The sequence below is a fragment of the Pseudochaenichthys georgianus genome, chromosome 1 (assembly GCF_902827115.2).
Source record: "Pseudochaenichthys georgianus chromosome 1, fPseGeo1.2, whole genome shotgun sequence".
NCBI classification, from domain to species: domain Eukaryota; kingdom Metazoa; phylum Chordata; class Actinopteri; order Perciformes; family Channichthyidae; genus Pseudochaenichthys; species Pseudochaenichthys georgianus.
Genome location: NC_047503.1, coordinates 30177321 through 30204594, shown reverse-complemented (window position 1 = coordinate 30204594; position 27274 = coordinate 30177321). Strand labels below are relative to the sequence as shown.

Genomic DNA, 27274 nt, shown 5'->3' with positions numbered 1-27274 from the left:
AAGCATCCAGTGAGACTGAGGGCTGGAAACACTCACAGAAAAACATGTTATTGCAATTTGCTGCATATCAACTGTGGAATTTACAGGCTTTTTCTCCCCAAGCCATACAGGTCGAGTGAACACAAATGCACACACAGATATTTGTGGAGAGTAGTTGAGGTCTTGAGCAATAGTAGCAAGTTTTGGGGAGTTATTTCCCAGGTAAAGGATGATAATGTTCCATGTAATAAGGCTCCGGAGAGCCCGTGGCTTCACAAATGCCACAGAATGGGTAGCCAGCTGTGTGGTAATGTTGGTGGAGAGGGAATTTACCACATTCTGCGGCCACAGAACCTGACCATACTTTCTTTTCTTTTTTTTTGCTGAGAGGAAAGTCTTTCCTCTTCTTCTTCCTCCCTCATCCTTGGGGATTGGTGTTGTGTCTGCGGTTGATCTGACAGGCTTTTCCTCGCATCTCTTCTCCCTTTCAAGTTCTCTGTGTCTCTCCTCCTTTGTCTTGCTCGGTCTTCTTCACACCAGCTCAGCTCTTTTTACTCAACCTTTTATTTTTTCTATCACCCTCACATAGTTTCCCCCTCACCCCTTGCTTTTCTCCCTGCATCTCTAGATACTAGCAATCAAGGTGCGTAGATATTTTGGTTCCTCTTTCTCCCCCATCCTCGCAGCCTCCCCACTCTCTCCTTGTCTGCCAGCCTCAATAGTGCTCCGTTCTGTTTTTGTTCTTTCAAATTTCTCCAGTGAGGATTCTTTTTGTGTTTTCCCTCTCCCAGCATAGTCTCTTCTTTCTCTCTGTGCCATGTCTGGTTCTCCGGCGGCTGTCGTTCTTAATTGGTGTTGCTCTGCGTCTGCTTTCATCCTCCGCCTGTTTTCCCTTCCTCTCACCCCCCCCCCATACTCATCTCCCCTTCTCCTCCTCCCACCTATATCTCCTCTGCATCCTTGGCGGAAAAAGAGAGACATCAGAACGACGTGTGTGTGTGTGTGTGTGTGTGTGTGTGTGTGTGTGTGTGTGTGTGTGTGTGTGTGTGTGTGTGTGTGTGTGTGTGTGTGTGTGTGTGTGTGTTTCATTCCTGTACAGTGGGTTCCTGTTGTCATGCTTCCTTCTCTATAGCTTAGCCCTATAGTCCCAGGATATGGAACTGTTTTGTGCACCACAGGAAGACAGTATACTGCCTCATTATGCAATTCCTCCACATTTCCCAGCGGCTCCGGTTTGCTTAGACTTAGTATCTTTTCCTACTCAACTCTGTATTCTTAAGAAAAGCCACAGAGTCAATGTAGCAACATTTGTTAGCTTAGGGTTTTGAGGGAGCAGAAGGGGGTATTCAGGTAGAATTGATTTATAAATGTTAGGGGAAAGTAGAAATGTTGGCTCTAAAGACGTGCATATCTGTGTGCAACTTAAAGCATCAGTCCCAGTAGAGATGTGCATGTATATTGTATTACTGAGATTTGGAAGATAGTAATACTATAATATTCAACATGATATACTATAATATGACTAATGCTGTTTAAATGTTTTGTTGTATGAATACATAGAATATGTGCACTGAATACAACATAGCTTTGTGATTAAACATTGTGGTTTACAAGTTCTTAGCTTTTGCATCAAAGCTCATTTTTGACCAACAAACTGAAGTATCTGCCAGCTTTGCATACATTTGCAACTTAGAAAAAACCCATATGTCCTGTAGAGAAATTGGCAAACAGCTTGCTTTCCTTTGAAGTATATAGTTTGCACTTCATTGAGGCTATCTGTGGTATTTGATCTAAAAGCAATACAGAGATATCTTGCTTTAATATTTCTCTTCTTAATAAACCCTAGATAAGGTAACAACAAATGAGAAATCCCCCAATGGTTTTGTGTTTAAGGGCAAGAAGGGCATGCACTTACTAGTTTAGTTACTGGCTACATTATGTTGTAAGGTGATCCAAGTCCCTTCAATGTAAGAGAACACTGAGACGCACTGTGGCCATGTAGGTCAGTAACCTGAAAACAGGACATATTTTGCCTAATTGCTGTGTCATACTGCCAGCGAGGGTAAACCTGATGCTGGGTGGCAGCGAAGAAACACCCCGGGGTCAGTGCTGAGGAGGTGCTAGTGTCAGCAGTACTCAGTGATAGGGAGGGACACAGGGAGAGGCAGGTAAGGACATATGTGGGGCAGGGGAGGTCAAGAGGAAGCTAACTTTGGCAATGACAACGTCAGCGCCAAAGACAACCGTCCGGTATCTCACATTTCACAAAACTGGATTCCATACCCGGCTGCCTCCAATATTACAGTAAATAACAAAAAAGAAAAAAAATACTAAAGGCTGTTTATAGTATTTGTACTCCTTGTCATATGTGACAGCAGCAGTAGTGACCGGATAGGTTGGGTCCACCATATTATCTGGGTTAAAATGTGAGACCATCACGATGACACGGTCAATCGTAGTTCAGAGGCGCTGCAACTTATGTTGAAAATAAAAAGCACAGTGTTAATGGTAAAAGCCACTTTCTTCCCATTTGCATCTCCCATCCCTTTCTCTGCCTGCATGCTGCCGCCGTGTCTCAGCTCAGAGATATGACTGAGAAATGGACTACTGCACATTCACATGCTGCATTATCTGAATGCACACACACACCCACACATACTGTGAGCTCCTATTTATCACCCGAGGGCTGCCTTCCCCATTGCTGCTGAGATGGCACAATGACGCACAAACACAGACTCCTCACTCAGTATGAAAAATAGGAATGTGTGAACAAGAGAGAGGGGGTGGAAAGAGACCATTAACGGGGAATGAAAAGAGGAAAATCCAGATTGAGGCAAAACAGTAATGTGATGTATTTCCTTTCTTTGAATTCACCCTGCTGCCATGGCCACTAGTCTGGCAGTCTTCCCCATGGTTTGGATCTAAACTCACTGTTTTCTAAACTCACTGTTTTTTTCCTTTTTTTCGACGGAACAGGTCACCACTTTATTTGAAGTGGCACAAACATTTTCTTTTTTTAAACTATTTATTTTAGTTTTTTATAAACAAACAGCCAGAGAGACGGCATAATAGCAGTTGGCAAACCAATTAGGATGAGAACGACAGGATAAAAAAAAAGACAAAAAAAATGGACTGCGACAGGACAAAAATCAACAAAAAAATAAAAACTCACTGTTGACAAGCGTTCAATGTCTTTCTTCCGCTTTCTGTCTCTTGCCCATCTCTATGTCTGTCTAACCCTTTTCTACTCTCTCGTCTTTCTTCCTCTTACTGCCATGGAGACATTACCCCGCCATCAGAGAGCCTCTGTGAGGCCTCTCCTGTCTTTCTGATTGACAGCTCCCTTCCCCTGCCAGTGGGCAGCACAGTGGGATGCAGGCCTTCATTAATCTTCTGTTATGAGTGTTATGATTCATTCATACATTCAGATTATTAATTTTCTAGTCCGTGTCTTGGCACAATTTTTATGTTGTGTTTAGTTTACATGTCAGGGAATTATTTTTTTATTTTTTTCAATTTCATTCACAAGGATTTGTTTTACGTCATAAACTGTGAATCATTATGTTTGCCTTTTTCAGCGGATGCACTGTCTAAAATCACAAAATATAAGTTTGAATGGCAACCTTTTTTTATGAATAACTTTAAATGATCAATTGTCAGACCACATTTATCATTTTATCAAAGCAGTCAGACGTTATTAGGTCTCTCAAAGACACATTTCATGGTCAGAAATATGACACGCAGTACACACAGTGCAGTACATGCAATCCAAATAATCTGTTGTTGTTATGGCAGACTACCATGGTGATGGTTCATTGATCGTCTGATATCTGTTGGCATAGAAGTCGATTCCTATCTGACAAGAAGGCTGATAATCTTTTTTTAAGTATGACGTTCAACATATTGCTTGAGCATTGGGACAGTATTCTTAAAAAGTCCATGAGGGTAAAGCACAATAGCGTATTTTACAAAGCAGTCATGTATGTATTCAGCAGGATGGCTAACAAATAGGAATAGACCATTTTTCATTGGACTGACATGAAGATGCTCGATTGTAGTTGCACATTTTAGAAAGTGGTTTCATTGATTTGATATGACATAGTGCCGTATTATAAATTGGTGTCCATTGCACTTAGTGATGACTAAACGCACACTCATTCATTCCCTATGGCCCAGCCCATGCCTATAATAGTTTCCAGGAGCAGTCACATACGCTGAGCTAAAGGAAATACAGGCTGAAAATAAGCACTTAGTTTTCCCAGTCCTCAGGCGAGCTATCTACCTAGTTCTACTAACACCCACTAAGGCAGATTTCTGTCAAAAAAAAGGCATTGCATCCTATTCTGTTGGCCTTTACAGTGTCTTCATTCTTAAAGCTCACTTTCTTTAATTCACATGTGCCATTTTTCCTTTCCCTTTTTCATTCCGCCTTCTCCTTTTACATTATTTTGACCATGAAGGAAAGTATTTCTCAGAAGTGTCCGACATGATTTTCTTATGAGGTGATTAGTTTGGATGGAGTTTTTCCATGCAGAGTGCACTTTGGCTCTGGCTTACACATGGATCAAAGGGAACGGGTTGAAAGTTTATATGCAAAGGGAGCGAGTTGGCGAACATAAATGTGCATTTTTAAATGGTATATTTCTTTTGTGCCTGAATGTCTTTAATTTGTAAACCGTGTGATGCCTTTGGGTCTACATTATTATAAGAATGAAAAATGGATGGACACTTAAGCTGAATCCTTACCGTTCTCCTTCATGTTCCACTCATTACTCTTTTCCCTTTCTTGTTTCACAGCTGAGAGAAGCTAGCGACAGAAGGAAGAGAACCATTTGATGGAAGAAAAGAAAAAGAAAAAACAAGAAGAAAAGAACAAGACGGACGTCGCTCAGAAAAAGGTGAAGGTGAAAATGATGCATGTTCATACATTACACATATAAAAGAAGCTGTGCATATCTATTTTGAGGCACAAACAGTCCATTATATATGATCTGTAAATGGCACTATATATATATATATATGTATATGTATATGTATATGTATATGTATATGTATATATATATATATATGTGTGCTTTTTGAAACCTTCAATCTTTTTCTTACTAATGGCTTTCAATGAAATAGCAAACATCCTGTGTAGAGCAACGACAACTGACCTAAACAATTACAACATTATTCAATCACATATAATCAACATATACTTAACACTAGCCCTCTTCTGGTTAAATAAAGGTTAGGTGTTGTTATAATGTTTTGAATAATTGTTTCAATTCCACTCACTGTATTCAGTGTCTTACTCTATTCTACTTGTTTTCCCTGCAGGCTTCTGATCAGAAACCCAAAGGTGAGTGTCATGATCAATTACACTTCACCCTCTCATCTTACTGATTTTCTAAAACCACATTCCAACTGCAGATCTGCATTAATCAGCTCTGACCCATAAAGGCACATACACATTATTCACGCGTTGCACACACACACATAGCATTTAGCATTCTCCTACACAGATGGACACACACATTTTGCACATGCATGCACAATTGTGCCGTTCGACTATGTTCTCAAACACACATGCGCACACACATGCACACACACAGCAAAGCTAATACAGTGGAGTCTAATGCAGAATGATGCCGAGTGACGCCCAGTTCGCCCGCAGCACCAGGCAGTGAAGCGTGAGGGCACCCAGACAGCACACTGGATGTGGTGTTTGTGGAGGGATGGGGGGATGGGGGAAAAGAGGAAGATGGAGGAAGAGTGGAACAAAAGAAGAGCATGAAGTTCAGATGAAATGCAGAAAGACTGGGTCTGAAAGAACTGTGTCCTCACATGCCCTTGGTGTTCTCTTAAGATGCTAAAATATATCTAAAGAGAACATTGCTGTGAAATACTATTGAAATGTTACTTAGAGTTGCATCTGCTGCTGTCAGTTGCATCAAAAATAATGAATCGGTTGTACCTAGGATTATTTTACAGTTGGATAGGATTTTGCGTCATTGGGCTTGGGTTAAGACGGCAAAGAATGTGAGCAAAGCAGCTACCTTTTATCCCAATAGTGTGTTTGTTAGCGCCCGTGCTAAACCTCGCGCAGCGTGAGCAGCAGCTTGACCATCTGGGTGTAACTGTTAGGTTTAACAAAGGTCACCACAGCTTGCCTTGTACTATGACCTGTCTATTTAATTGCCCCCCTAGACTGACCTGACTGTGAGCTTGGCCTATTATCCAAGTTTCAAAGCCGCCACACAAAGCTTGCCGCTTCTGATTTGAATATGCATGTAATGCCGTTGTTCTTATGCTTGAGTGATTAAGACAGTGATACTTTTCTCAGTCAAAGAAAATCCGACCTGCCCAGGCTTTATTATAATTCAACCCAACAATATCTAAAAGTATATTACCCTGACAGAGGGTTCTTGTCACAAATAGTATTTAGAGATCAACAGAAAACTTTAGGAGAGAACAAGCCTATTTTATTGTTTACAGCATCTGTTTGTTAAGTGTTAGTTACACACAGCAGAGTTTGAATGCTGTTTTACAGGAATTCACACCTGGACGCTGTTTTTAACAGCCACAGTCTTATCTGTAGGCCACTTTACTTTTGCACTTTAAGTGCCATGCAGTATATTAGTGATGCAAATGATGATGGTGATGACTGATGAGGCAGGAATGAGTGCTGCGTTTTATTTGTCTCCCTATACTGTTGACTAAAATAAGGCCGGAGGTTATTTTTGTGGGTGTCGGATGGTGACGATCCACTTGACCCAAAGGATTATGTGGGCAACAATAAATGTCACACAAACTGAGCTAAGGCCTCAGCATGCAGAGCCGTGTCTGTGAATGTCTGAGAAGGAAATGCTGAGTCAGAGAGGAAATATTGAAAACTATGTCTGAGAGAGGCCCATTGACTGGGGCACGGCTACAATCAAGAAGGAGGGAGGAGGAAAGAGAAAATAAAAAAAGAGTATGAACGAGGAAGTAGAACAGGGCATTCTGGGGCCACATAAAAGCAACAATGAAGGAAGGAAAGAACGTAATGAAGCAGAGAGCACTTTCAACGAGTGCCAAAAATGACCGTTGGGAGAAGAGGACTAATGACATGGACATTTGTTTTATGCTATGTTTAATGAGAGATGAAGAGAGAAAGGGACATTGAATGAGAAACTGATTGTGTATGTAGTGGTTTCTCATGCAGCCAGGAAGATGGAGGAAACAGGAAAAGATGACCTGTTTGGAGTCTAATCGTTCAGTGAGCCATCAGGACCTCTGAGGTTGCTCCCTTTTGCAATATCTCTTAAAAGGAAGGTCGCATCGACGGGAATGAGTTGAGTTTTCAGGCGTGACTCTAAATAACAGAGGTGTGTGTGTATATATGCGAGTGGGGAGAAAAATCAGTATGCAGTAGTGATTTTGTGTTTTTCCATCCATATCAGAGAATTCTGCCTTCCTTATACACTCTCAGAAATTCATAGACACATGCACACCACCTCCCCCATCGCCTTTTTCCTGCTTTCCTCTCCGCGGGCCCCCCTTGGTCCCAGGCATTTCAATTTGTTTGCAGTAATCGATCTCGGGCCCGGTGCGTTCATATGTATGAAAATGAGATAAAGCTTCGGCGCAGTGGAATTAACTTCTCTGCCCCCCATTACGGATGGAGCTTCATTGAAGGCCGGGTTCCAGGAGGCAATGTACCACTGCCCTAACCCACCTCCCCCACACAGACACACACACAGGCTGGACCTCCCTCCCTCTCTCCCCCCCTTCTGGTCCCTATTACCTCAGAGGGATGCTGATTATTCACCCCCAGCACACACGCAGCTTCATCACAATCCCTGCCACCACTGCAATCACAATCAGTCAGTTTTAATGCTACACATACTATACAGAAACTTGCACATGCTAAGACACACACACACACACACACGCGCGCGCACACGCGCACGCATGCCGAGTATCTGTCAAGCTGCATATGTGTGTTTTAGTCCCACAATCATATTAAAAGACACATTTCTCTCTTCAGCAACTTTGAATCTAATCTGTGACTGAAGCAAATGCTTACATTGTAGAATTGAAAAGCAGCAAGGGCGTCTTTCACCACCCACATTTTGTTTTTAGCATGCACACACACGTACATATTAAGTTGCGAGGGAGTTACACAAATGTAAGGAGACTACACACAGGCACAGAAAGCCACACTGCATCTGTTCAATCCCACACCCCGATAATCAAGAAATCTGCTATCTCCATTTTTGCTGCGAACGCACTTTTCAACGCTGAAAGGTTATGGAACATGGAATGCCTGTCACTGTCACGTCCATAACTTGCCGTCTTGCTCACACTGTTTCTTCCGCCTGTTTCATTTCGCCGATGTTATGCTCGGCTCCGGCGACCACATCTGAGGAGAAACATATTTACACGGTGTCACCACAGTGATAACGGGATTATGTTTTTCAAAGAGGCGAGAGGCACATAAACACAAGTGTGTCGTATCATTCTGTATTGGATTATTTAGCAATTTCACATGCTATTAATTGTGTCAACACTTTTGAAAGGGAATTTCATGAATCACAATCTAATTAGAGGCTAATTTACTTTAGCATTCAGACTGCTTTTCTCTTTTGTTAACCACATTTATAAACACTCAATGTATTAATGTTGAATAGCTGGTGAATTACATCCTGTGGATTTATGACTGCCAAGCATGATTGTTTTTCCTCTACCCCCCCGTGTGCTCACCCCGCCTGCATGTCAAGTGCCAGAGGAGCGTGAGGTATGGAAGGAGAGAAAGAAAAAATGAGGGGTGCAAAGTCTAGAACAATGCTTCCTCTGCGTATTCACGTTGTGTGATCGCTCACAATCTTCTGACAAGAGAGCCCATTTGGTGCCTCGCCCCATCCCCCCCTGTTCCCCAATGGTGAGCTGCTTCATGTCAAACACCAGGCACATTAATAGCTCAACTTATAGTTATGAATGACAGTTCAGCCTTTGCTTTGAGGCCTAGGCCTAAGTTCAAAGAGTGCTGGTAAGACTGCATAGGGGCCCCTCGTTCCCTCAGGCCATTGTGAATCAGCAGAAGAAGAATAATACCAGTTTCATTTGACTTGATAAGATTATTCCTGTTAATCATATATAGTCAAGGGGGATAATGCCAAGCAATACAAGTCATATTCCATACGACTATGAAATTCACATTGGGACTGCAAATGAGAAGTACTCCAATGTGCTATCCCCATACTCCCCAATGACCCCCGAAGAGATCACATCTTTGATTCATATGTCAGCGTTCCAATGTTTGAGATACCATACATCATTCTACATATCTATCAAATTCAAATGACGTCCATCCTCAGGCAGTTGTTGCCCTTTGGCATTGACCTTGGGTGGGGGTGTAGTATAATACCCTTAAAGCTCTTTACTCGGAGAGTGATTTAGCTTCCATTATGACTCAAAAGCAAAACGGGGTTTCATTGGTCAATTCTGTCATAATCTCAACAGGGCAGAGAGGCAGAGCTGACATGACCAGGGAGGGAAACAAGTGTGGCACTAAGAAGTGGAGGTGGTGACCATAATTATAGAGAGAGAGGGTGGAAGAGGCGTGGTTTGGTCAGAGGTCACCAGAGGCACATGGTGTCACAAGGCAAATGGAGGTGCGTTAGGCAACTGGCAGTCTCTATGGCAACAGCCAGTTATATGCGACTGAGGATGTGTCTGTTTTTCCCCACTAATACTGACAGATGGAACCTCATAGAGAAACACCCCCCTTGTGTGCATACAGCTGCCTTATGTGACTGAAAATCCTTTTGGTTACCTTGTAAAAAAAACAACCAAGTGCCCCCAAAAAGGAGTGGCAGATCTTGTGGATTGCGGAACAAAATGATGAAGTTACTATACTTCCATAGAAGGGGAAGCGGTCAAATGCTGATGAAATGAGTGGGAGCCTAAATCTGCTTCAACAGAGAATTTGCAGAAGGAAGTGAGACATACAGAAAAGGTCATGAACTCCAAACTGAGTATCTCTTTAACTTACTTAATCATCGTTTTCACAGTACACCCATTTAATGGACTTGGAGAAACTATTATTCGTGCCTCTGCCCCGTGTACTATGTGTTTTGATTTATTTCACAAAAGTGGGCCTTGTTGCTCTCATAAGGCATGATTTTTTTTTTTTCATAAGCTAAAATAAAACATTGATGCACATAACTGAGCACTTCTTTTAAAACCACTACAACAGAAGGTATACAATACACAGACAAACATGCTGTATTTCCGTTCCTCCTCCTACTTCTTAGCTCTTATTGGATTAAGAAATGCACCATTGTGTAGGGCATATAGGCCTGTGTGTTGCGTCCTTCCCTCCCCCTTCTATAAACATGGCTGCATAATAAAGTGGCTCTGCAGACAATAGACAGAAGAGATGTGGGAACCTGCGCTGCCTGGCACCCGGCGCAGGGAACCAACCAACCACAGTTGTTGTTTACAAAAGCAGATATCATTCCTTCTTACCCAATAAGCCTTGTTTGTTTTGTTTAGCTCTATATCTGATTCATTTGTGCATTTCCCTCTGCCTTGTATGATTTAATTTTCTTCATCTATGCTCACTTGTTCTCTATTTTTATGCAGTCGCTCTTTGTCTCGCTCTCTCTCATTGTGTGTAATTAACCATTTAGTGTGAAGAAGGGCTGTAATTAAAAGTTTGGTGCAAGGTTGCAGAGAGCGCCTCAGCTGGAGGGTTTAATGGAATTTACAGTGCACTTGATACAAATGCTAATTTAATCGGCTCTCCTTTTCAACTTCAATTAGAGGTGCTAAGGCCACCACCACATGAGTCTTAATGTGGCTTTTAAAACACAACACTCACTTGCTCTGCTGTAACTTTAATACCCCTGTATTTACCTCTCTCAGTCAAGCTGCAAGTCATACAGTTATATAAGCTATAACTAATTAAATGTGTCGATTCAATCGCCTTTCACTTGCAGTAGGTGTAACCAGCATGCTCTTCACTTTCCTTACACACTTTCTTCTAAGGGATTTCCCCACTTTTCTCTTTTTTCCCCCTTAATGGTCTTTTTTTTCTAACCACCAACTCTTCAAACGCATGTACTCATCCATTATAGATTAAGATAAAATCTCTCTTCAAAATAAAAGACATGTTTCCGTCTGCTGTAAATGTTTTTCCTTTTTTTTGGGCAGAGGGAAGCTCTCTCTCACGTACTCTTCTTCTCACATCTTAATCATTCAGACCGACTTTCTTTTCTTCTCACTTGTGTATGTATGTCTGCAACCAGACACTCATTCCCTCTCAAAAGAACGCTAATTATCACTGATATACTTGTTTAATACAGATTACACTTTAGATGGTTACACATAACCCAACTGGATGCTGTTATGGCAGCACTTTCCTTGAAAGATTTGAGATCATTTTATCATTTTTTATTTTCTGCGAGCATAGAATAATGTTACTGAATAGGTTTGTGACCATGTGCTCTAAATGGGTCATGCTTTCTTTTTGGATACTTGTGTCATTGCTTGTGCAGCAGATATTAGATGTGGTCATCAGTGACATCAGGGAGCATGGATACATCCTTGTTGCTACAACAACACAAACACAGGCTGTATGAAGCAATGGGTGTATGAGGCACACCAAAGCTAAAGGACTTGCTTGTCTGTTTGTGTTCACCTGCTTCCTGTTCCATGCTGGCAGCAGAAATGAACAGTGAGCTGACTGAGTAACTTCCTTATGTGTCTTTTTTACTAAATTGTTCAGGGAACCAAGACTAAATCTCAGGAGCTCTGGAAACCCATGGGTATGAATTGCAAAGATGTGGTAAAGAAGGAATTCCTTTTGTTTGCAAACTGTTATGTTACTTTGATGTTTGTCGGGAAGTAGATCATAAGAGGCAGAGAACCAAAACGCCCATCTTTGAAGTACTGCAGCTAAAAAAGACATTTTCGTACACCAAAACTATTGGTAAATACAGTTATTTTTAAATGTGTTTTTTGCTTGTCAACGAGTCAGTACTTGGGTACATTAACTATCATTTACATTTTAAATGAAAGTCCTTACGCTGGGTCTAAACTGCATTATAACAACCATTATGTGCACCTAATATGCATGCATTCTGAACCCATTTTATCTCTGCTTCTGTTTCAGTAGTGAGCAACACCTGGTGCAAACTGCATCATGGCATGAGCCATTACAAATCTGACTTAATTAGGTTTATTCAAAAATGTTCTCAAACCTTCTATAGTAGCACATCACAGTAGAGAGGGGCACACAATGTGTTCCAAGTAGACACATTTGTTGGAGTTGGAAGAGATGAAAGAAAAAGAAAGCTGGGAGAGAGATTCTGGGCTGAGGTAGTCATTTGGAGTCAGGAGATTGATGTCTGGAATCAGGGAAATGGCAAGGTAAGAAGACAGAAACAAGACGAGGGAGAGAAGAGAGAAGGAGGAGAAAAAGGATCAAGATGGATAAAGGCCCAGAGGGAGAAGAACAAAATGGGAAGAGAACGCCAGGCTGAGAGGCAGGTAGGCACAGACAAGAGAAAGGGAGACGCAGTGAGGATACGGTGCAAGCTGCTGATGGAAAGACAGAGGAGGGAGGGAGGGGGCAGGGCAGCGTGCATTCACTGTCCTGCTGTCTGATTGGACGAGGCAGCGTCAGGCGGGCCGACATGAATTTAATCAGAGATGTGCGTCACCAGCTGCAGTTCAAAGCCAACAGCCAGGCAGATACTGCTGGAGGGCTCTCTCTCTCTCTCTCTCTCTCTCTCTCTCTCTCTCTCTCTCTCTCTCTCTCTCTCTCTCTCTCTCTCTCTCTCTCTCTCTCTCTCTCTCTCTCTCGTTCTCCCTCCCCCTCTCTGCATGTGTGTTTCACTAAAACTTCATCGGTCAAAGGGGGTAAAAACAATTGTGAAACTGTCTTTTTTGTGTCTTGAACTTTTGAGGAAACACATAGAGGCCCACACATTTATACACGTGGAGATTTGCTTATCTTTAGGTATGACTAGAAGAAAAACATGTGAGGTTCTCTCAGGTATTATGGCTTTGTCTGCAAATTCAAGTTTCTTAAATGTTTCTGTTTGTTTGTCAGAAACAGCAGCTAGGCAGCCATCTGGATTATTGTTGTGCTCACTGAGAGCCCTTTTTTTTTCTGCTTTTCCACAAGATGTTGGCAGACACATTGAATACCTTTGCCCTCTGAATTCACTTTAACCTCCAGTGTGGCAGATTTGGCCTGTGTGTTACTTTGTGGGTCATTGCCAGCACTGCAGTGCAGGCCTGCTATAGGAATAGTTATCATGCTGGACAGAGTGAAGCTTTAATGAAAACATAATTTCCATGCCATCAATTTGCCACTATTTAATTGTTTGGAAAAAAAAAAAACATCCCCCTTCCCTCTACACACACTCACACAACCTGTGTCCCCTCGTCTCTCTCTGCTCCCCTGAGTGAAGGCAGTCTCAGCTGTTGTGTAGAACAGGCATATCTATCTAGGGACTAGAGAAAACAACATCATCAGCTCTATTCATCATGCATTCAGCCGTGGACCAAGAAACTGTAATTTACGGCAGCTTTTAGGTCACTAGCAGTTGGCAGGCATTATGAAAGCAGCCGTTTGTGCGCAGCAGGAAGCTCTCAGGTAGAGTGGTGCCTAATCAGACCTAGTTCGCTTTCCTCCTAGGTGCATGCAGCAACAGACTCTCCAGCTTAATAAAGAAGTATGCAGTGTATAGATCAGACGGTGTGTTTTTTCCTTCTCTCAGCAACGTGGGGAGGAAATGTTAGACAGGCCAATCTGGTTGGTGCTAGCTGTCCAGATCCTACTAATAACACCTTTCAGGCTAACACTCAGTTAGAGAGCTGGCTGGTCACTTCAACCACAGGGAAAGGGCCAGGCTGAGGCCGTGCGTGCGTGCGTGCGTGTGCGTGTGTGCGTGTGCGTGTGCGTGTGCGTGTGCGTGTGAGTGTGAGTGTGTGTGTGTGTGTGTGTGTGTGTGTGTGTGTGTGTGTGTGTGTGTGTGTGTGTGTGTGTGTGTGTGTGTGTGTGTGTGTGTGTGTGTGTGTGTGTGTGTGTGTGTGTGTGTGTGTGTGTGTGTGTGTGTGTGTGTGTGTGTGTGTGTGTGTGTGTGTGTGTGTGTGTGTGTGTGTGTGTGTGTGTGTGTGTGTGTGTGTGTGTGGTTGCAAGAGAAGACTGTGTAATAAGGAGGTGTTTGTGTGTCTGTGTTCAGTCAGCAGAAAATAATGACCTTTTCATAGAGTGCGTCTGGGCCGGTAACATATGTTGGATCAAAAGCTGCATGAGGCGGTTAACTTAAAGGGACAGTCCACAGCACCATACAGTGCATACAAATGAAAAACACCTGCAGAATGCTACACAACAAATACAATACACAATGTCATTTCTGGAGACTGCATGAACTGAAAGTAAAACATGACTGCTGTGCAATCTGTAAACATCCTCCCCATGCATATGACCACTCATCACATACTGCTAGAATATAACTTGAGATTAATTTTCCGTGCCATCACAACTTGTGCGGTTGATATAGTAGTACTGTTACATTAAAAAGATGAAAAAACAAAAGGATTGACTTAACGTCAGCAACATAGGAAAACGTCACTGTTTAGAGGCATTTCAAATACAGGATTTCCCTCTTACAAAAAGTTTGAGTTACTATTTTTTTGGAACAAGTTGTCAGATATCAGCCAAATGTAATATCTGTTATACAAAGGACTAAAAGAGTTGACCCAGACATTAATACCTTGCTACCTGCGTGTGTCTTTCTGTCTGTGTATTGTATCCATCCAGTGCCAGACCCTGCTCCCACTAAGCCCAGTCCCGGCCCCCCCCACCACTTCCACCCTGCCAGCCCTACGCTGCCCCTCTCCTCCTCTTCTTCTTCTGGCAATGGCAAGCGCGCCTCCTCCAGTAGCCAGCTCCAGACTCAGACCCCCCCTCAGCAGCAGTGCCAGTTGTCCTCTGCCAGTGCTCGCTACCCGCCCAGAGAGGTGCCACCCCGCTTCCGCCAGCAGGAGCACAAGCAGCTACTGAAGAGAGGCCAGCCACTGCCTGCAGGAGCCCTCAGCGCTCTCTCCGTCTCCTCGTCCTCCTCCTCTTCGCCCTCATCATCTTATTCTTCTTCTTCTTCTACGACTACCGGCAGCACATCCCCAAACTCTGCCACGTCCGCTGCGAGCAAACGCCACCCAGGTTGGTGTCAATACAGTGAAAACAAAATACCCTGGATCATATCCTGATTTCAATTTGTCATCCTTTTTTTTTTTTTTTTAAAGCTTTTGTGGTGGCTGTGTGCAAAATGTTCACCCTTTTAACTTGATACAAATCGTTCATTTTGCCTCATATTTCTCACTTTGACTTCCCCTAATGTTGTAAAATTGTCTTGGCACAGAGACAGTGGTATGCAAGGCAGCTTTGAGACATGAACTGCATTATGGGCATAATAAATGATGGTTATTATAATTGTAGTTTAAAGGCACACTTTCCCTTCCTGTCAGTGTAAATAATGATGAGCTACAGCAGCTCCTAAATTATGTAGGAAGCTGACCCATTTGAAGCCAAATTAAAATGTAAGACTCAAGTCTCCACTAATTTACAAATGGCTGCTACCTCTGCTTTTCAATGTTTCCCTTCCTTGGCATTCTAAAAGGATTCCGATAGCTTAATGCGTGTTTCCAAGGGTCTGTGCTATTAGAGTGTGCTGGTCTGAATCCTGGTGCTTTTAACACCAGGAATAATAACTGTACATTATTTAAAAGCTTTGGAAAAATCTTGTTTAGATTTTTAAGTCTAATTGAGAAGAAAATAGTTATTGCTAGATTCAGGGCCACACACACACACACATTAATACGCACACACTCTCTCAGACCTCTGTAGCCAGCGGTAATGTTTTAATGAACTCACCGGTGGCCCCTAAGATCACTAATACTGAACCTGCCTTAAGGTGCTCATTGTGTGGCTGCTTGGGTGTATTTATATGCAAGTAATGGGGTGATAAAAGATGGCCATGATTTATTTATATCATTATTGCATTGCATTCTCTCAGTTTATTGACTTCAGTGTTTCTTTTCGCCTTCACGCGCGAGATGTTTTGATTTCTGTAATCATTATTTCTGCTTTTTGCAAGGTTTTCCTTTGTAAACCAATCACAACCATCTGCTTAATAATGTCAACAGACACAAAGATGCTCCTCACATCCTCTAACACAACACTCTGTCTCTCTGAAGGAATAGATGCAAAGATATTTCTGTAGGATGCCACGCAGTGTTTTCATGTTCAGCTTGCATGAGAATCTGCTCTCATCTTTGTTGAGCTTCTCTTCTCTCCAGTCCTTTTTATCTTTCTCTCTTTTCATCAGTGCTACTCTGTTCTGCCTTTCATTACTTTCTCAACATTTGCTGGAACAACACCAGGTACTCGGTAAATAAATCTGCAGCCGCTGTGGTGCAAGGCTTGCTAGTCAGCAGCCATCACAGAGGAAACCGGTCCTAGTCTCCGTCTAGTCGCTGATGTGCTTGTACTTGGGCCCATGCCACTAATCCCAGCTCCAAACAAATATGGATGCCTGAATATGTTAAGAGTTCTGTGTTGTGTCTTGTGTATTTAGTAGTCCATATGATGAAAGATGAACAAGACTGAATTATACAGCTTTCTTTGAGCCTTTCACAAACAACATTTTAGTAATAAGTAGGACCACTCTGCAATACCTATAAGCCTTCAAATTTAAATAAAGTAATGGCTTCAGAAAGCTCGCCTTGTTCAGTTTATTAACCTATTCTGTCCTTATAATCGTCATAGTTCAGCGCTGGTTATCCTGGTTATCCTTTACCTCGCCCTGGTTTCCCCAGGGGCCTCTCACTGCAACACTGCCTGCCCAGCCTGTTCTATCCTGTCTGCACCAGTAATAGCCGCAAGCTAGTGGCCCTGTTGTTGCAAATATTCTGGTGTGCATAATTTAAAGAGTGGACATTGTAGTTAAACTTTCTACCCTGTGCTAGAAGGTTAAGGCTTTTTGCTTCATTTACACAAACTACTACTTTTGTATTAGAAGAGCTTGAAAAATAACCTAAAAAGAACATCTTATTTTTGCATGATTTCTATGTTTGGAAGACTACACATTTGCAATTTGTGTTTTGAACTTATTCATCCATTCAAACAAAGTTCATGGAATTAAGTTGATCTTCAAGTCAAGAATTATGTACAGCATTATCCTACGCAAGAGAATAATTTCTGCCATATTATGAATCTAAATGTCTACTTTTGTCAAAATCCCAGTATCATGTTCATGTATTATTTAATGCAGCCTGCCTGCAAATACACATACGTTTACTTCCTTCGTGTAACTGTAAGTGAGGGATGAACTCTGTTTTGAGGACATTGTTCTGACCTCTCTGGGGAGGTGACTGTGGCCCAAAGGGACGTGATGATGTTCAAGCAGGAACTTTTTCACTTGTGCACATGCAATCACAAACACATGTGGATAGATGTAGTGGATACACATCAGGAAGAACACACTAGTCTGACCTAGTTGTGTCCTCTCAGATCTGTGTCTGCCTTGCAGGCCAGCTGGCTCAGGGTTTAAAGGGTACACTACACACACGCGCACGCATGTTAGTTCATACTGCAGTATTATTCGATATACAGTATATGCTTAGGTGCTTAAATGAATTTATTTTGACCCATTTGTTTGGTTGCTTTCCTCTGTTTGCTTCAGAACAATCCTACTGATTTAATTTAGAAGCCCTATTAAATGTAATTGTGTGTGATTTATAAGATTCCAGCAGGAACAGCACACACACCGCCCCATCGCCAAAGTCTGAAAGGCAACCCCCTCTAAATTCAAGGGCAGTCACACCACTCCCACCTAACCTCCGCTTTCCAAACCCTTTTTGAGTGTCCCCAACAGCAGACAGAGACCCCCTGTCCCCTCTCCCCTCCCTGCATCACCCCCACCATCCCAGTCTCTCCAGCTGACTGGGGACCATTAAGTAGCCGTCAGCCAGCAGCCGTCCAGACAGACTCCCCAGTAGCAGGTGCTTGAGTGGGGGTCTCTTAAGACTGTGGGAACTGCAGCCCAACAGCTGTTTGCTCGTCACCCAGACACAGCTTATAGCCAGAAGGCACTCTGCCGGGTGCTGCTAAAACACTTATCCCTTTCACTTGGGCTCTCTTTGTTTTGCAGGTAAAGCAGTCGGGCATTGGAGCATATCTAATTTGAGTTAAATGTGGAGATGGAACAGAGTGTCGCTTTAAGTTAAAATGGGTATTTTGAAATCGTTAACTAAAATATAGGTTGTAATTTGAAAAAAATCTAATACATTTTTTCGAACATGTTATTTTCTTCAAGTACTTTCTTAAGGAAAGGCAGATCTGCCTCATCAACCTTGGTACACTTGAGATGTAAAATAACCTCCACTTAAATCTTTCCCATAATGAAGCCGGAGAGGTATAGATTGCCCCATGTGAATGGCTGTGACACACACACACACACACACACACACACACACACACACACACACACACACACACACACACACACACACACACACACACACACACACACACACACACACACACACACACACACACACACACACACACACACACACACACACACGAGTGAGAGAACCCCCTAGTGGCTTAATTAATCCAGCCTCTGTCAGGGAAACCAGAGAAGTCACAATGATCTCACTCTCCCTTTTTTCCTCTTCTCTAAGCAGAGGTAAACAGACATGAATAATGAGCTTTTTAAAGCCACCATTTCCTTACTCTTTCTTTTCCTCCCTGCTTCCGGAGAAACAAGTACATGCTGTCTTTGATCCGAGTGGGCGTAAAGCACCCCTCAAAGAGAGATGGAGAGGGTCTATTTGGGGACAAAAGACTACTAAATGTCCCCTCTGGTTCTGGTGTTATGTCATCCCACGTTTTGCAGTGAGAAATCGAAGTGTAGTCTTGGGCTCACAGTCAAATGAAGGATTCCAGTTTTTGTCTCGCCATCTCTTATAGCCTGTTCATGTATGTTCTCCCACTGTCTCCCTTTCTTTTCCCTTGCCACTGCAAGTGCCAACCCTTCCCCCAATACTTTCCTCCATCTCTCCCTACAACTCTCTCTCTTGCGCTCACCCTGCCCCTCATTTAATTTAAAGGGGAGGAGAGGCATTTCATTATTGGCTACCTGCCCATTTTCTATGATGGCAGCTCGTTTCAATCTCGAAGATCTATGCGTATCTTTGTTTCAACTCTGAAACCTCGAAGCCAGCCAACAATGCGTGCATGCTCATCATTAGGAATTTGTTATTATTATTTCTCCTATGAAGAGAGCAAGGCTGCATCTTCATGCATAGACTCGTACATACCAAAAGAAAGAACCTTGCTCAGTGTTGGGTGCATGACAAGCAGAAAGGGAAAGGAACCCGTCGTTTTTGAAACCCTTTTCATTCACAAAGGATAATAGGAGCCTGCCCTCCTAATTGCACGCAGACTGAAAGCAGCACCACATTGCTGACACATGATTGCAAATGGTGGATGGAAATAACTGTCCCCTTTTCTTTGTTTTTCATGTTGAGCTTGCTCTCGTCTCCCCCTGCTATATCGCTGCTTTGCCAAGAATCAGTCAGACCTTTCTATTGGAATGTCTGGGGAGGGAGTCAAGGGCGAACAATCAGTGCATGTTGAGGTGAAAGGAGAGAGGCTGTTCTGCATTAGTCCATACAGGCACACAGCATGTACACATTTAAAGGGGTAGACTCAATAGCATTAGCACCAATGCTGTCTAGAGAAAAAAACAATTAAATAATTCACATCAAATAGTTTTTTAGTCGAGCTTATAATGTTACATATCTGCACACATTTTCTATATACACTGCACAAAGTTCCACTAATGCCTGCACATAATCCACATACTATTGGTTTATGAAACAACCGGGTAGCTAGCTTGCAGACATAGAGGACATCTGTGTAATGGCTTTAGAAGAGTGGCGTGGGTATTTTTCCACTCTCTCCCTTGATGACCCCTTTTTGAGAACACAGGCAACACACATTCCTTTTAATGTTTTTTTTGTGTTAAATGTTGGTTTGTTGCAGTGTCTGTGACAGGAGTGCTAAAGAGATGGCTGCATTCCAGGCTTTGATGCACTTCTAATGTAACAAGAGAACATTTGCAAATATAACTGAGAGATAGATATTTTATTTATTTCTTCACACCCACTGGCCTTAGCAGGCATGCGCCAAATTCAATAGACTTGAAATAGTTCCAAACCAGGCTTTGTTTAACAAGATACACATAAATCACTATGTTGGTGGAAGTCCAAACAAAATAAAAAATACATTTAGATTTATTTAAGAAAAAGACTAAGTGTACATACATATTTAAATATATAATGTTGTCCTTGTACAGAAAATGCCTTCAGTTGACTTCAATGAGTTCAGCTATAGTGAAATCTCGTGCACTCAATAAACATTCACTACTTTCCTATACGCAAAAATTAACACTATGGATGTCATCCTTCACTTTATCCATTATCTTTGACACTCGTATATAATGGAGTTACATTCTAAATCCCTTAAATATCTTCTACAATTATTCCTTAAAGCTATATTAGTTTGTTGTCACTTGGACACCAGGCAGCAACAATTGGTAATCAAGCTTTGATTGAACAGGTTTATGTGCAAGCATTACTTTACTTGTCTGGACTACTATTGACATTTTTCATACAAACCCAAATCAAGCCTTTAACTTTTTGACGTTTTATTTGTTTATTTTGTGGTCTACTTATTGCCAAATGACTGCATACTGGTGTCTGTACGTACGTACATCTCATGATGGATAACGTATAGCTATTATGGAAATCACAGCAACGATCTGATTGAAACTAATGGAATAGTAATGGGAGGTAAAACAGTTTAATAACCAAAGAAGGGAAATGTTTTACAAACACAGCCTTGGTCTTCTAATTAAAGGTTAGTGAGGCACGGTTCCTGTAGCAGCTCAGGAGGGTAGCCAGAAATGTATTATTGTCTAATAGACTTATAATGCTTGTTAGAAAAGACTGAATGCATTGTATATGGTCTGGCATCACACTTTGCTCATGTTTAATGCATTACAACCATCAAACGACATGAGGCAGGAACTATATTTGCATTAGAAGACATTGTATTTACATGCAGTAATGTGTCTGCTGTTTCACTACTAAGACATCACCATTTGAGAAATGTTTAATAACACTCATACTGGGATAAATATCTAGCTTTCATGCACACATATTAGTTGGTATATGATACACATTAATTTTCCTTTCTCCTCTTAAGAGTTATTTGATGAATATATCCCTTTATAGCCTTTGTTATCCTGTGTTCTTTTTGTGTGCTCCTCGCTGTTCTCATTGGTTTTCGGCCCATTACATGCAGCTGGCCCAGTGGTTAGAATGTTTGCATGCTGGATCGATACTCTCCCTTCTCTCATCCACTAGCATTAATAAGATAATTGATTAGCTGCCTCCCACTGATAGATGACCCTTTTACAGCATTGAATCAGTCTATAATTAGTTCCCCCTCTTATGGGATGCTTTTGTGCCAAATGAAATTGCTTTTGTGCGATACCATGTTGGTAAGGGAACTGTTGAGAATACTTAATTTTGATCATGCTTAAACCGCCTTTAATTTGTAGGACAACATTTACATTCAATCCTTAGTTCCTAAATTGTGATAGAAATGCTGGTATGCATATTTCAAAATGTTGGCTAGCAGATGCACACAAATGCACACAAGCTTGTGTAGTTTGGTGGTTTCTTAGTGCAGAGGAGGAGTAGGCCTGGCGGAGCATAAGGAGTGATGGATGAGCGGCGTTCCACTTGGGCTTCCCTTCACAGCCCCAGCCAGTGAAGCCACGATGTAGACGGATGGGCCTCTCACTGCTGCGTGTTAGAAGAGAGCAAAGGGGAGAGAGGGAGAAGTTAAAGGGTGAGGAAAGAGATGCAGGGGCAGAAAGTAAGGGGAGGTTACATGGACAGAGAAAGAAAAGGGAAGGGGGGTAATAATAGATAAGGGTAGTTAAATAGTTCGATGGACGTAAGGGATAAAACGGTTGCCGTGAAAGAGGAAACAAGTTGGAAAGGGAATGAAGGATGGAAGAGAAAGTGAAAGCAAAGGCTCCATCTCCCTGTTTCTGTATTGCCGACTGCACCAAGCAAGGATATATGGATATGCCATAGCTGATATGACATGGAGCACGCTTGGTTGTGCATTCTGATTATGTGTTAGATTGTGGAACGTGCGAGTGTGACCATCTCCTGCCAAGAAGCCTGATAGCTAGCATTAACCAACCAAGAAGATACAATTGGTCCTCGGGAGTTACGGGGGCTGTATTACACAATTTCCCTTAGCCTAGCCAAATGTATATTTTTCCTCCTCCCCACACCACCTTTTTTCCTATTTTGATTTGCTATTCTTTGTGTCTACTCCTGTTACTCAATCTCTTCTTGCATTTCTGCATATTATGTGGCTCAAATCTTCTTTTGTTTCTCTCTGACTGACTGGTCATATACAATTACCTCTTGATGTATTCCTGTGTTAAACTTTGCCTCTCTTTTCTCTCTTTCTTTTCTCTTCAGACATATCCCTCCAGAGTGGCTGTATTGCCCAGTATGAGACCTCTCATTGGGGAGCCTCTTTGCCAGTTGACAGCTGCTCCAGTGCCAACAGCTGGGACAAAGTGAATATTGACAAAAGTGACACGGAAGCTTGGCCCTCCATCAACCACAGTAGTGACACCAGCCATACCGCAGCACAAGAATGCACCTTGGGCTCAGCTAGCTCAAACACAGACAACAGTGCTGTCACAACCACCAGTAGTTGTAGAAATCTGAGTATGGCCACGGGTGCGGCAGGCCAGCCGGCCCACTACCCCTCTCTTAAAGCTAACAATAACATGATGACAGGACATGGGTCAGCCAACACGTGTGGTAGTAGAGGTTGGGGCGCAGATGGGAAACAAGATGGTATGAATGGTGGCAGAGTAGGAATGCCCAATAACTGGGGGGTTCCCAATTTTAACATGAACCTCAATCCCAATGCCAACCCATCAGCCTGGCCTGTTCTCGGCCAAGAGGCTGGTGGAGGTTGTGGTATTGGCCCTAATGCAGTGTCAAACTCCCCATCCCTTCCACCAGGTATTAACGGCAATGGAAACATGGGAGATGGGAGACTGGGAGGTGCAGAGAATGGTGGTGGAGGTTGGGGTGGCCTGATTAGTTCCAATGAACATGATCAACAGCACCCTTCAACTAACACAAACATGTCCTACAAAATGGAACCTTCTAATCTTAACACTGATGGACCAAACCACACTAAGCAGCAGCAGCAGCAAGCTCAGGAGCCTATGAGCCCTATTCATGGGTTAACTGGCTGGGGAGGCCAGTCCCCCACTGAATCATCCCAGCTCAATGGGGACACAACAGGCAGCTCTGTATGGGGTAGTGGAGAAACCAAGGCAGCTGACTCCCCCAAGGAATCCGGCTGGGACTCGACTCCGTCTGGAGGGCATTCTGCATGGGGCCGCCAAGGCAGTGGTGGTGGGGGCAGTAGTGGAAGTGGTGGCTGGGGTGACTGGGGGAAATCTTCTGGTGGAAGCAAAGAAGCAACTAAAGGCTGGGACCCAGTAGATGCTGGTATTTCTGGTTCAGGCAAAGAACCGCCACTTAGCTCATGGGGCCAGCAGCCTAGACCAGCCCCAGAAAGTGAGGGTAGTAGGGACAGCACCGAAAGTCAAACTGACCACAGAGACAGGACCTCCAGCACGGATTGTACCCCTCTTCTACCCCGGCAGGATCTGGACCCTAGGGTGCTGAGTAACACGGGTTGGGGACAGACCCCCATTCGACAGCACACTGTATGGGAGATGGAAGAAGCTAACTCTGATGATGAGAAGAGAAAAGGCTGCTCAGATGCCATGGCAGTCTCCAAATCCACTGGTGGACCCTCATCCAACACTGGAGGTACCATCAATCCACAAATTAGCCCCAGTCAGAGGTCTGGGTCTGGAGAAAAGAGTGACAGTGAAGGGTTATCATCCTCTGGCTGGAGAGCCAATCCACCTCAGCCTACCCAGACTGGATCAGGATGGGGGGACCAACCACAGTCACACAGCAAGGCGCCAAATGGCACTAGTGGTCCCAGTGGCTGGGGCGAACCTTTGCCTACCAATGTTCCTAGAAACGGAGGCAAATCATCCTGGGGTTCTGAGGACAAGTCACCCAGTTGGAACAATGGCATGACAAAAAGTCAGCCTAACACTAACTCAGGCTGGGAAGAGGGTCCTAAAAGCTCTCATGGATGGAGCAATAGTAATGGGGGCCCCAACAACTCCAGTACAGGGGATTGGGGACAGGCAGAGGTCAAGAAGAATGGATCCTCCAGCAGCATGTGGGAAGGAGAAGGAGGGAATGGAGGAGGAGGAGGAGGTGGTGGGAATGGAGGAGGAGGAGGAGGTGGTGGTGGTGGTGGTGGTGGAGGTGGACGTGGTGGAGATGGTGGATGGAAGGAAAGCCCCAGGGGAGGAAATAGAGGAGGAAACTGGAGTAAACCTGCTCCTACTGTAAGTAATAACAGCTGGGGGGAGACCCCACATGCCAATGGCCCAGCGCAGGGAAGCTGGGGCTCTTCCAAGCCCCAGGAAAATAACAGCAGTAGCAGCAGCAGTAGCACTGGCAGTGGAGGAGGTGGCAGTATGGGTTCATGGGGTGGTCCTGGTACTGTGAAGCAGAACCCATCAAGCTGGGGCAATAGCAGCAAACAGGAGCAGGGCATGGATCGCAGTGGCTGGGAAGAGCCCTCCCCTCCCTCCATGCGCAGGAAGATGGAAATAGATGATGGAACGTCCACCTGGGGCAATCCTGCGCCCAACAGTGGCAATCCTGCCCCCAACAGTGGCAATCCTGCCCCCAACAGCGGCAATCCTGCCCTCAATAGCGGCAATCCTGCCCCCAACAGCGGCAATCCTGCCCCAAACAGCGGCAAGGCTGTCAACATGTGGGATCGAAACAAACCCAATAATAACCCAGGCAACAGCGGCCCACCTCCCAGTAAGAATGGTGGAGTGACTATCCCCAACAATAACAACAACAATCACTCAGTTGGCCCCGGCAACAACAATCACCATCACACTCACCACATGCACCACCATCCCAATCATAGCCAGCCCAATCATATCCAGCCCCCAACTCACCTGCAACATCATGGAAACAACAATGGGTCATCCACCAATGGCACTCAACATCCAGGCGTGGGCCCCCAGGGTAGACCCCCCCTCGCCAACCCAGGTAGCAGTATGTCTGTGCTGTTGTGTTAAAAACATAAAAGAGATGTTTAGAAATGCAGAATTGATCTACTAAGCAGATTTTCCTTAAATAACCTAAAAGCTTGATGTTTTCTTGAATCCACATTTTTGATGATCTGACATGTTTTACTTATGAGCACAATTCCTTTTTTAACTGTTTTTTACTCTACAATCGATTTACAAAATGACTAATAAATCATTGTTGTAATTATTTGCAACAAGCTTAAGTTAGCTCTGCAGCCTGTTCAAATACATATTTTAAGACAAAGGCCATGCATGTAGACAGAGCACAAAGTTCTATCTTTTTAATTCTGAATGAAAACATTGCCCCCTGCTGTTTACCAGTTACACTGCAGCTACAAAAATGCATTATGGCCACCTTAAGACATACTTATGCTGAGAACAGCTATACCTTATTTCCCATCTGTACTGAAGCCTATAGTATAGATAGTTATGTAGACGGCATTTAACTATCAAAGCTTTTTCAGCTTTGATAGTTAAATGCCACAATGATGATTATTTCAGGTACTTGGATTATCATTATATCATTATGTGATACAGATTTCAGGGTGTTTTAAACGGTGTCTTTAATTCAATGTCCTAAGGTGGACTGATGTATAAGTGCAAGTTAAAAGTAAAAATGGCTAGTCAATGAAAATGTTAGTTTCAGCAGTGAACTTATTTTCTAACTAAATCTATTTCACCTCTTTCTTCCAGGTTGGGGAGAGGTTCCCAGTGTTCAGCCCAAGTCAGAACCTGCTTGGGGTGAGCCAGCAGCTCCAACATCATCTGTGGACAATGGCACCTCCGCCTGGGGCAAGTCCACAGGGGGAGCAGGAGGATGGGGAGATGGTGGCCACGAGCCCTGTGGACCCTACGGCAGGGCAAATGGACCCACAGGTTCTGCACCCTGCAAGCCAGGTACCACCCACAGATGAATTATATTAACAGTGATGCAATATGTACCACAGGAAATCAACATGTACCAATTTCAAAGGCTATGGCACCATATGTTTTCAATTTTTTAAAGGGGACCTATCATGCAAAATGCACTTTTGTACGTCTTTTATACATGAATATGTATATCGCTCGGTTTGGTTAGGCCTTATTAGGCCCGGCTCACTTTAATGCTGCGCTTCCATTACAGTTTAGGAACTGGGGCAGTTACTATAGTAACGCAGTGTAGGCGGAGCCGTGACGTCATCTTCAATGAGCGCCCCAGAAAAACAACACAGCCGTTAGCTCTTAGCACTCAGAGCTCACAGCTCTTCATATCTGTTCAGAAACTAGACAAAAGTTAAACAAGTACAAACCACAGACTGCCTGTGTCATGGCGAATACAGTCGCTGGTTTATTTATGTCTGTATGGCCGTTGCTGTGAGTGTGGACGGTCGGAGCATATATAACGTCAGCTTAGCCAAGCTCCATTTAGAAAGCACGCATTTTAAAAGGGTTTTTCGCCTGCCGTCTGTCTGCAGACTTGTCAAAGCATTAATTCATGGTTTTTACTAACTATCAGTATGTTGTTACTTCGGCATCATTTTGAAATGTGTATTACAATTAAATCACGGTCAAATATGTTCATCTTGTTGTAGTTGTAGCCCCCTTGCCAGCGATTCTCTCTAGTTTAGCATACTCAGCCCGACTCAGCCTGGTTGTTCCTGGCCCTAGAACCACGATTTTATGGGGCCAGAAAAACTGTGAATTAGGACCCGCTAGCCGGTACTAGGCCAAGTGGAAACGCAACCAAAACGGGCCCCGCACGGCTCGGCACGCTTAAAGCGAGCTACCCGCTGCAGTGGAAACGCGCCATAAGAAGTGCTGTAGTCTGCCACAAAAGCAGCAAAGAAGACTTCCCTTGCATGGTTACCATGGTTGCCCTTCTGTTTATTCTCCGCTGTGGCTCTTTTTCTCCCTCCCCGAGGCAAGCGGTTGCGCCTCCTGCTTTA

The 27274-nt window shown here is 43.4% G+C and overlaps 1 protein-coding gene across 1 annotated transcript in view; it reads left to right on the top strand.

Annotated features, from left to right (window-relative positions):
• The window catches only part of tnrc6c2 (trinucleotide repeat containing adaptor 6C2), a 52048-nt gene that overhangs the window by 6226 nt on the left and 18548 nt on the right, over positions 1–27274 (top strand). Inside the window, exons 2-7 of the mRNA XM_034082916.1 lie at positions 4777–4877; positions 5302–5323; positions 14786–15187; positions 22603–24450; positions 24517–25308; positions 26043–26246. Coding sequence (XP_033938807.1) covers positions 4815–4877; positions 5302–5323; positions 14786–15187; positions 22603–24450; positions 24517–25308; positions 26043–26246 — 3331 coding nt within the window. The 5' untranslated portion in view covers positions 4777–4814. The remainder of the gene's footprint in view (positions 1–4776; positions 4878–5301; positions 5324–14785; positions 15188–22602; positions 24451–24516; positions 25309–26042; positions 26247–27274) is intronic.